The sequence below is a fragment of the Bombus flavifrons genome, chromosome 9 (genome assembly GCF_040668555.2).
Source record: "Bombus flavifrons isolate JBK064 chromosome 9, iyBomFlav1_principal, whole genome shotgun sequence".
NCBI classification, from domain to species: Eukaryota; Metazoa; Arthropoda; class Insecta; order Hymenoptera; family Apidae; genus Bombus; species Bombus flavifrons.
In genome coordinates, this window is record NC_138450.1 from 1,412,250 (window position 1) to 1,424,511 (window position 12,262).

At 32.9% G+C, this 12,262-nt stretch overlaps 1 protein-coding gene across 4 annotated transcripts in view; it reads left to right on the forward strand.

Annotated features, from left to right (window-relative positions):
• Positions 1-404: 404 nt before the first annotated feature.
• Positions 405-12,262, forward strand: part of LOC138183209 (uncharacterized) — a 31,177-nt gene continuing 19,319 nt past the window's right edge. Inside the window, exons 1-2 of one of the 4 annotated variants that reach the window (XM_069119877.1) lie at positions 4,888-6,013; positions 8,855-9,369. In XM_069119877.1, the coding sequence (XP_068975978.1) occupies positions 9,202-9,369 (168 nt within the window). In that variant the 5' untranslated portion in view covers positions 4,888-6,013; positions 8,855-9,201. Of the gene's footprint in view, positions 460-4,887; positions 6,014-8,854; positions 9,370-12,262 lie in introns of those variants that run through there. The other 3 variants (XM_069119878.1, XM_069119879.1, XM_069119883.1) reach the window with 3 other exon arrangements.

A 12,262-nucleotide genomic window follows, 5' to 3' on the forward strand; every position in this document is an offset into this window, starting at 1 on the left:
ATAGAGGCATGTAGTTCGCCTTGAACGGGTTCTGGACCTTTCTTTCAAAAATATCGTCCAACAAAAAATTTAAAAAGGAATAAAAAAAACAAAGTCTATGCATAATATTCACAAAGAAAAATTAAATATCCAGAGATAACAGATAAATATCCCCTTAGCTATAATAGAATTTAAATCCTTTTAAGATGTATCTTTTTCTTCCTCAGGACGCGTTAAGTATCAAGAAAAATAAAAGAATCATTTATTTCGGCTACAGAATAAAATAGATCTACGACTGTCGTGAAAAACGTGAAACCTGCGACAACATTCTTTTTCCCCTGGAAAATTCATTCTACATGTTGGAAATCAAACTCAACTATCGTTGCTGATTGCATCAGCATTTTCCACTTTCGTTTTTCCATAAACTGCAACCATGTGTAGTGTAGGCTTCGCGAAATCTTATCATACTAGGACAGATTGGTAAGTAATACTATTAGAAAGACTATATATAAACGAAAAAAAGGAATCATTAAAATCACGTAATTGTTACTTGCATTATCCGTTACTATACAAATATTGCATAGCGTTGTTATAATCTTAAGCGTTATTCTTTTATATCTACCTAGTTTTACTGTAGTTATGATCATGGTTGCGTGTAGAAATGATTTCAAAGTAATATTTATTTGATAAAACGTTTTGCTCAGATACATTAATTTTCGTAACGAAACTATGAAAAGATAGAATTATGCTTCTTTGTGCTCTGGAGAAAAAGCTTCTTACGTGCATTTCCGGTGAGAAGAACATCATCTACTGCTTACGCGAGGTTGATTTATTAAATTTCTATAAACTTATAACTTATAATACTTGACAGGGTTTGAATTAAAGGTAATCAAAAAATTGTATTTTCTTCACGTTGTACGTGAAAAATAGTTCGAAAGTAAAGATCGAAGGGAAATAAGCATGGTTTAACATGTAGTCGTGTATGTGTTGTGCTAGATATCGCGATTTTCAAGGTTTGAGTAATAAAATCGATGGACGTTGATCTTGACGTTTACGAGTTATAAAATTCTGTGTTAAAAGAACGTTCGAAAACTCATTTGAATTTCAGTTATAACCAACAGTAATCTTTTAGGGAATTTATTTTGGTGATTTTTTGTCACTACTTTCCTTCGTTTTATCTGTTTCTGTTTCCTGTGTAGACTTTCCTTCTTCCTTCTTATCGTCCTTTGATTCTTTGACTTTTCCCTTTTTCTTTGGTTTTTTAGTCATTTTGGGTTTATCGACAGGAGGAACTACTTTCGATTTTCTACGAATTACCTTTAATAACAATTATACAAAGGCATTTTTATAAGTGTAATAATTGATATCGTGTAGAGGTATTTTTCATTAAATGGATGAAAAATTTAATAATATGGTTATTATGTTATATTTTCTTTTACCATGCGTTGCAATAACTGTTTAGTCGTTATCTTTGTTCTGCACCTTTTGTCCCATATTTCCTTTTCTTGCCACCAGATTCGCTGATATTCATTCGTTAATAATTGTTCTATACAAGGACGTTTTTCTCTACGATATTACAGAAAATGTGCCTTGATTATTTATTAAAGTATTAAGAGCGTTCCAATTTAATAAGGAGTTTAATAGCTGATCAATTACTAATCATTAAATTAAATTTCAATTTAATTGAATAACGTACTTTTCGTAAGACGGAGTAAATATTTTAGACGATGTGAATTGGGAAGAAACGATATTATCTGGAATTTTGCAAGAAATCACGGGTGACCACGTCTTCACCTTTATATCTCCAAACATACTCATTATTCCGAGATAAAAAATTTGATTTTCAAGTTTAGACTTGATGATAATACAAACTTCTGTCCATTAACCTTTGAATAAATAATTAAAAACGAAACGCGATGAAACGACAAACTGTTGAAAAAGAATTATATGAAACAAACGAACGTTGCACAAATATGAAAAACTTGAGCTGGAAGTTAAAATACCATCGAACTAAAATATCGATATTACGATAGAGGTGAATTTTACCGCTGACTTTATAATGTTTAATTTTTCCCTATAGTTCAATATGTATAGTTCAATATCCGTGGAAGAAATAAAATTGACAAGCAAAAAAATATTTCAATATTTGTAGAAACTTTTTCTATTATCTATTATTTATATATTTCTATTATGTATTGTATAAAAGATTTTTTATGACGCACTATAATACTTTTATTGCGACCATACTAATCACAGAGGTCCCAAAATTATTTAAATAGTCGATTACTAAACATAATAATAAACCTCATATAATTTTTTTAGTGGCATCACCTACTATATAATGTACTAATTGTTTATTAATTGTATGTTTGCAATGAACGTTTTATAATTTTCACGTATATTTTCAGATTGATTTCAAATCTTATCGCTATAATTAATAGCGACAATGTCAATGAAATGTCGAAATTTTTTTTATAATACATATAATATGTTCATAAAAATGTTCTATACTAACTATTCACATATTTTTGTGAGTCACTTATACACTGTACGTAATGAAAATAACCTTCTTTTTATTATCTTTTAATTACATAATTATAGAAATTTTTGTATTATAGTTAAGGGCTAATCCGATTAACGGCATCAAATTATAATGAATGTTACCCTTATCGAATGTTATGAGTGCAATGAGTTTTATCAGAAGATAACTTATCAAGATTATTAAAACGAGTTGATATATTTTTACGGAAGAAATGAGATCGATAAATTACAGTACGTGTCGCTACACCTTGTCACGTGCCACGTACAATTAGAATGTCACAGATTTCAATAAGAATAACAGTATAAGGGAACATTACGATAAATTAGAATTTCAACGATTCAATGTGAATATCAACGGACAAGGCTAATAATGGGTGAAACGGGAACCGATATAATATTGTGTTTACTCGATAATCAACCTGGAAAACGTTTCTGACTCGTGCTAATAAGTTCAGCATTAGCATCAAGCGAACATGTGTCCCACAAACCTTAACTACACAGGTTTGAATTGCAATTATCGACCTGTATAAAGTAGAGAGTCATTTGTTTCTCTATCGAGTTAATTAATATGTGTCGTGTCTAAATATTTCTTTATAGAGTAGACAGGATATTTCAACGATTGAATTAATATTTTAGTATTTTAGAAATAGTATTTTAGTGTTCATTTTTGTCTACGATTCTTTCTATTTTGATTGCGAGTAATTATGACAGGGCCTATCGAACGTGTAGAGAGTTGACTTCTTCTGAGATCACAGCAACCAAATTATACCTACAGTAACCTAATTAAATATATGCGTAATCCTAAGTTTTTACATGCAACATACATTTCTTTTTGTAGCACCGAAATTGTTTAGCTTGAATGGTACTAATTAAAACTGATCAATTGGATAATCGTCCAATGATTATATTAAAATCTTAATTCAAAAAGGGAACTGACGATAAGACGATTCGTGGTTTGGTCGATTCCTTTTTCACCGATGGAAAACATAAAAGAAAGCGGATGTTGTCCTATTCTCTTAATTATCACGACCGTGATAAGGTATTTTCTAAAACAAACGCGAGTTGCGGAGTATGACGTCGCTTTCACTCTAAATCCGTCGCCCTACGCATCTGCCAGGTGAGGATCGTAAATTTAACTAATACGTTAACTTTATCTCCGGTCGTTTAACAATTCCTTGATATCCCAACGAACTCATCAGTATTTCTCGATGCAAATTAGCAATCAAATCTTATCTGAAATAGAATCGTTCTCAACGAAACTGGAATGAATAGATTCCCACTTTCTTTTATGGATAAAATGTCAAGAAATTACGTCGACAGATGTAGACAGATAAAATTACCGTTAAAAGCGTTTTAGTGTCCAAAATAATAGTTACTGTTCAAAATTTATAACTTTTTAAATCGCACGTTAGTCTCATATAAAACTGTGATTATATCTAATTTGCACCATTATTTAACATTTAACCCTCTATTGGTATTTTGCTTTTCGGGAATCTCGAACGACACTCGGCTGTCCAAAATTCCGAAGAAAATTAAAATACGTTTAGATATCTACAATAGTTCAGTATTACAATAGATATTTAAGAAAAGGTTTAAGAAGCTTTACTCTTGCAATTATTTTCTTATATAGCAACAAGACAAATTTTTAGGGATTTATATGCGTGAGCGGAAACTCAAAATAAACTCGTGCTTTCTAAACGAACTTTTAGAAATTATATTTATTTAAGGTATACAAGTCTCAGAAATTGTTATGTACATACAATAAGATCTTCTTACTGTTCAGAATCTAGCTCGTATCTTCTTGCTGCACTTGTCTTATTATAAGCGATATATGTCAGTGCATAGTTTTTTTAGAAAGTAAAGGCGAGTATGTAATTTATTTATTTATATGGAAGTTATCTAAATAAATGAGATTTATATATATGAAACACGTTGCTGTAAAAGATTTCATAAAAGATTTCGGTGTGACATCACAGAGGAATTAATTTCCTACAACATGTTACGATATCTTTTTTTCGATTATTCGTTTTTTTAAAAAAATATAATCGAACTTGCAGAATAAAATATCTCAGCAGATAATTACAATCAGCCAAATTACATATTTCAGCGAGAAAGCAAGGTTATACAATTAGTACAACGATGTCAGTTCATCTAATCATCAATTCGAAAATTCGAATGTCCACCTTGGTGGTCGATGGCTTGTGGTAGCACGATGGGAAACGCAAGTATACCTATACTTCAAGGAGGGAGTAGAGCACCGATATGGGAGGAGTTCCTTCGAGTTCTCTCTCCGTTGAGAGACTGCAAGGAGCAGAGGTGGCCTCTGCTCACCTGAGGATTTCAGGTGGCAGTCGCCCTGCTGAGTTGTTCAGCGACGGGTATCTCGTAAACACTCTGTGATCCACAGAATTGCCGCGAGTTCTCAGTTGAGTTCTCGTTCCATTCTGCATAACAATTTTATCATGCCGGATTCTTGCGCTCGTTCTAATAAGTACGATACTGAATCATTCGAGGTACACGCGTTTTTCACGGTTAGTTTCACCTATTATCGATGATTTCCACTTGATAGCTTCCAACTCTTTTAGAAGCATTATTTGTCCACTTCCTTTCGAAGCACATCATTGTCTAGCAGCAAAATCATTCATTGACATTTCTATTTTGAACGTTCCACCGTAACGATTATCTAGTCGGATTATAAGGGATCATTTAGGGGAGATATTAAGAAAATATTGGAAATGATCGATCGAGTAATTCGCTCGATAATTCACCTAATTCACTAACTGTAGCTGTTGAAATTCGGACGTAAAAAAATTAGATGCGGATACGAAACACGATGTTTATATCGAGTCAAAAGAAAGTGAACCACTTCGAGAAAGAGTGATTTATCACGCGACAGAGAATTATATCTTACATTTGATTGAAAAGTCTGTTCGTACAATCTTAATAAGGTAATTCGTGTTCAGCAACGCGCGTTGATTAGATTTTACATTTTAACGGACTCGCCAAACCTCTTTCGATTGTCGAAATGTCAGATTGACATGCATCTTCGTGCACGTTGAAGTTCAAACGAATGTCCGTCGTTTATATCTTATCGTTAGTGTAAAATTACGGTTGAATTTAACAAAGTGGCTAATAAAATTAAATAAACTAAAAAGTAACGTGTTTTTAGTGCGAAGCCGGTGAAGTGCGGGAAATAATAAATCGTTGATTAAATCGACAAATATGTTTCAATGTGCAACAAAATCGTAATAACCTTGAGACAAGTGTGTATAATAAATTTTCAAGCATCGGCAAACTATTGTATCCTGAATAAAATAGTGCAGCGAGAAATAAACAAAAAAAAAAAAACGAGGTTGTATTGTGTACAAAAAGCTCTGGGCGAAATTTACCAGTTAATGGAGTATTTCACAAAGTCCTCGTAAAAATCGATTTATTTTTGCAATAATACCGTAATAAACGATGATATCGTGAACATGGATCAAAGGACGTCGAGGTATTGGTTGATACGCACAAATTTTTATTGCAACAATGAAAAAGATTATATCCGTGATAATTAAACCGACGTTTATACAAATTCGTAGTTTTATGAACATAATTAAAGGAAGAAAATGTAAAATGTGATTTGTTTCATCTTTTAAGTATCAGGTGAAAACTACAGATTCAAAACATGATAAGTTTTTTATAGGAGAGCAATTTTAAAATTCAATATTTTGTCAGGCAATAATACATCAAAAGCACCTTTGCATTTGGTTTAAAACATTTAATTTAAGAAGTAATTCATACATTATAACTGACATATCGTTGTTCAAAATTATTCTCTGTCAGCTTTTTTTAACCCTGCCTTCTTTTTTAGCCATTTTCGATTCAATTGTATTTTTCTAATATTAGAAAATATTTAAGTGCAAAAAAAATTGTTATTGACGTATATGTTCTCTCGTTTCAATCTTAAGACAAACATTTTTTTAAAACATGCAAGATCCTATTTTGTTCCTTAAAACGAAAAATTCAACGATTGCAAAAGGGTTAACAGATGTAACAAAGAAACGTTAATAATCATTGCCTGTTCTTTATCAAAAGACAAGGTGTCGTGTTATACTAATCTGAGTTATGTTTCGGGTGTAGTAGGACATTCGTTCTAACTTGTCTCTCTATCGATAAAAATTTGCATTATCTACCAGAAAATCGTGTCATGTGTCAAAACTATTTCGCTGTATCTAACGAATAAAACGCAGACCGTTATTTCGATAAGAAAATCAGCAATAATTTCTCAGGTTATTATTGAATATCGAAGTTTATTAACATACTAATGCTTCATTAATGATTGATTTTTCGAATTTTTTAGGTCGTTCAAGTATGTAGATGATTTACCATGAAACTGAACGATTTTAATTTGAATAATGAAATCTAACCGTCTCAAAATATTTGATATTTATTGCATTTGATAGTAATATTTCCAAAAAATGAAGATGAATTGCTCTGTATCTATGTTATTCTCAAAAGTTCTGTATCGCGTATGCAAAATATGTATATTTCCCACAAATTCGAAATTACAAAATCCATAAAGTGTATTCCATAAAGAAATTTCCATAAAGTGTATTCGATAGATGTTTTCAATTTCCTGGATTAAACAAACGTGAAAGCAGTATCTCCGCTTGCCAAAGGTACCGATATGAACCGGCACTGTTATCGCGATAATAATTAAACAAAATATCAAGGCTAGCGGATCATTCTTCTAAATCACTCGGCAATGACAAGCAACTCGAATCGTCTATAAATCTGTCTCTCGATACCGTTCATTTGACAGGCGAGCATTTGTTTATTCCTATGCGATAGCGCAAACGCAGCAGTTGACTGGATATTAAAACGAGAATCCAAAACTAAAGTAATTATAAAGCTCGAGGACTCGAAAGTTCAAAGGTTAAAAATTTTAACAATTTGAAAGTTAAGAGACGTAAGATTCCAAGAGTCTGCAAGTCCAGGAATTTATATCTATAAATGTAAAAATCTAAGAATCTAAAAATCGTCAGATTCATAACTCCAAAAACATAAGGGCCCGCGAGCCCAAAAATTGTAATACTCAAAAGTTTGAAAATGCAATCTAAAAATTCAATAATTCTTCGATGCAAAAGTCCCCAGAATATTAACGCGTGAAAGTTTCAAAATTCAACAAGTCTAAGAACTTAAGAGTCTACAAATTTCTAGCCCCGATAGTTCAGTGATTCAAAAGCCCAAGAATAAAAAGGTCCAAAAATTCAGATGTTCAAAAATTTAAGGCAACTTAAAAACGCACGAATTTCATTCTCTTCGTTAACTGAAAAGAAATCAATATTTTCATACTACGAGTTAGCAGTAAATAGATAAGAGCTGTTCTTAACACTGAGCTGTTTATATGATGGATGTAAGTAGCACGCTCATCTTAATGTTACAATATTAATGGTACAAGCGTATTTTTATTTACAATCGATAAACGCGTTCAAAATGGCTCCAGCGGTACTGGAATCGCAAGCGGCTCGAGCAACTTTGTTCAATCACACGTATGACAATGACAAGCCGTTCAACGTGCTGCACGCTTCGCTCGGGATGTTATCTTATATAGGGTATCAATTCCTTAGCCACAAAGTAATTTCACAGTACAGTAGCATGAACCGTGGTCCACGCAAAACCGCTAGCTTAATAAGCTGTAATAAAGGAGCTCGTCAATTTCTGCTGTTATATCACACTTCTAAAATCACTGGACGATTTGTTTCTTTGTACGTGGATAACAGCTTATAGACGAGTGACATATTTATTGTCATCTGTGATATGTACAGGATCCCCCAAAGATAGATGTCCATATTTTTAAAATCCTTCCATTTCTTTGCTAAACGATATAATAAATCTTGAAATTGAAGTTCTTGTTTCAGATATATACTTGGATCTTAAAATACTTCCTTTTGTTAGATATCGAATTAAATAGAATGTATTTTCAATTTTACTTTCCTATCTTAAAAATAAAATTGGACGGGAGATGCCGATGTTCTTGAATTTTTTGTCTTTAAATCGTATAGAATAGTTTTCGATAGGTTTCCAAAATAGAATCTAAATTCGGTAAGAGAAAAATTTTCTAAAATCGATAGCGATAGATATTTTCCAGAAAGTTTCGAAGATAAGAGATCGGTCGAAAGTTCAAGAAAAAGAGGCAGACTGTCAACTCCTTAGAAAGTTCCTGTATGAAAAATGATGCACGAGTAAAAAGTTACACGGAGAGAAGTAAACTTGACGAAAGCTGCTAGATAATCGAATTACTTCGGAAGCTTCATCCATAAGTTTTAGAATTCTTCTCTTTCTCTTGTAGCTACGCTGGCTACGTTGGACATCGATGGTTGGAATTGTCTCTATGATAATTAATTTCTATTTATAACGAAACACCGAGGGACTCTGATAAGCTAGCGCCGATCCGTTTCCATCATGTGGACACGTGTTTTATGGAAATCAGTGTACTTGAATGCAACACGCACATATAAATCCGACGAAATGAAATCGGGCCTTGACTGATGTATATAACTATTTAAACGAAGGACATATTTGGCAAATAAAGCGTGATATTATGAAGAGAAGTTGAAACACGTGGTGATTCTTCGAACTGGTTTATAGCGACTGAAGAGTACTGCAAATAGTGTGTCATCTCTATCAAGTTGGAGCATGATGGGAGAGGTGATCAGGGTTTCTGGGAGGGCACCGGATGTCGGGGAATTCCTCAAGGAGGCGATGCTGTCCCAAAGGTTCGCCGATGTAGCTCTCTGTTGTACTGGCGGACAAAGATTTTTGGCGCATCGTTTGGTTCTCTCTGCGGCCAGCCCTTATTTGCAGGTTGGTGCTCTGTTTTTTATCCTTTGCAAATTTACCAGGTAAATGGAATGGTTACTTTTACGCAAAATGGACATTTATAACGATGGCAGAAAAAAATTAAACTAAGTATTAAATTAAGTATTTGTGTGCATCGGTTTATTTTTATACGATGAGTTACAAAAGAATATTTATACTCTTGCAATTGTTAAATTTAAGTAATAAATTGTTTTCATCTTACGACTTACTGTATAGATGAGAAAATCCACCGATCGAAACATGCAAATAACGTTCTATTTTAAATTATTTAATTTCGACCTCTAACGAGTCGTTTTTTAATTTGCAATCGTTAAATACCGCAAAATATCGCGAATCTCAGTTGTTTGGGACCTTAAGTTAGGGACTTGGACGTTAACTTAGTCTGGTGAGCTTAGTTTAGGAGTGAATGAATATTACTTTCTTTATTATTGCCAATTTGAAAAAAATTACGATTAAGTTTTTGTCTCACACTGGTTTATTAATTAAAATACTTGGCCGTGTATGCCTTTATTTTGGGCATACGTATGAAATACAGGGATAAAAATAGAAAATCTATTCAGGCCTTGTTTTATAAAAGTTTTTGTTTCACGATAATTTGATGCTAATAAGCGACTACATAGTAGCACCATCTAGTCACATTAAATTCATCCGTAATAAGAAACATCAATCATTCGTATACGTGTGTACAATCGTGTGCCAACCGCTAAAAAACGAAGAAAGAAACGCGTATACGTAATACTACCGATCGAAGAAAATATGACATATGACTTCCTGTTGTCCGTGCATCAAACAGTGAAAATATCATTCCAAATATGTCGTTACAACCGAGTACATATTTACAATGTAACTAATAGAAGCAAGTCTACTATAACGTGAGTTAATTTCTGTTTAAAGATATTTAAGAAACGTGCCAATCATTAATCATAATACATCCCAGTTCGGTAATAATAAACGACGAGATACGAATAGAGGATAGTGGAATGAAGGTAAATAACGAAAGCGGATTGAAATTAATTTTTTCCCACCATCCTACCAATTAAAAAATTTCTTTTCATTTAATTAATAGTAATTTGACTTCTACTGTATTTTTCCTGCCACTACCATTCATTTAAACGCTTCAAATAGTCGAAATATTCGAAAGACAGAATTTAACGCATTTACGTTTAATCATCGTTAAAATGACAGAGTACGAGATCAGCGATTAGTTGACGAGATTATTGATGCAACAAACGTGTAGAACGCAATAAACTAGATTGCGGATGACATTAAAAAGCATATCACATTTATTCGCGTAAAACGTGTAGAATCGATAGTGAGTTTTTAGTATGTCGCATATTATTTACGTTACAATTTGTATTCCACGAAATACGACAAATATACCACGCTTTTTAATAATCTTTTAATTATATAACAACTTTCTACTTAAGTTTTATTTCTTTTATTGCATTTTACGAAATTGTGCATTTGCGTAGACATCCTCATTCTATTGATAACATATGTTTTTCACAGTAGAGAGGAGCCGACAATTAGCCAATAGAAATGCTAGAAAATAGAAAACAAGTGTTGCCAGGTGTTTTATTAAAAAGATACACATTGATTATAAACCAGTTCGTCTGAATGCGATTCCATTATTACCGTATGTGTACGTATTTTTGCAACGACTCAAGAATAATTAATAAAACGCTATCTAAACACGGTATAGGCGATCAGAAAATCCATAGAACGCTTATTAATCAAACGTTAAGCAGAAGATAATTAACAAGCATTTGGATGTTAACAAGACCAGATAAAACAATTGAATTACGACGGGATAAAATCGATTTATTTATACGTCATAAAGATGAAGATTGCAGTTCCTATCGTATTAATTTAACGAGCACGCATTAAAATAATTGCCTCGATAAGTGGCGATTCGAAACATAGATAGAAACTAATTTCCGTGGTGGAAGAGCTAATCCATCTATCACTTTTCGTATTACCGCGATATTAAGTGATTTTAATATAGTAAAATCGAGTTGAAATTGAAGGATGGATGATATCGCGCTATTAAATTTTAATACCAATGTATACCAACGCTTCTGGGCATAATTAAATCAATATATTAGCTTATTATAAATTGCTATCCTTTTTTTTAAAGTTTAAATTATATTTAATAAATCTCCAATGACAGATTTATTTCATTTCCTATAATAATACAAGAAGTGTTACAGAGATTTCGATCGCTTCGTTTTTCTTTCTCAATATCTTGTATTTCATCGAACTTTAATCTATCTATGTCACGTTACATAATCCCCATAGCTCTATTCCACATGTTTGTAAAGTTTCTCCTCGTCGACGGAGGTACAATTTTCTGGTAATCGTTTTCAGTCCGATTGCTCGCCGGTAAACGCCAGAGGACGTGCCTTAAAAATTGCATCTTGCAAATCTCCACTGTGAAAGGTTCCCGACGCACGCGCGATACCATTTCGTCTCGTTTTTCTTTTCTTTTATTTCATTTTCTTTTTCTTTTCTCTTCGATGTAAAAACACGCCCTCGTGATAACGAATATCGTTGTCTGGACGCCGCTAATTTCGAATTTCACGTTTAACCGGTCGATAATGAATACTATTTACGGAATCTGTTTTCTTCCATTACCATCTTTGTCATCCGACTGATTGCCGTATTACACACCTTGTTACGACTTCTGTTACGTCGATGACAAACCTTAGATAATTAAACATTTCGTTTTACACTAGATTTAAAGTTTTCTCCACGCTGCTATGGACACCGTTCAATGTCACGCTTCCTGATTCGATCCATTTCCAGACAGGCAACGCCAAAATCTGGTGGAACGTGTTTCACGTTTGAAATAATTGACCAGACGGTATGAGAACGTGGC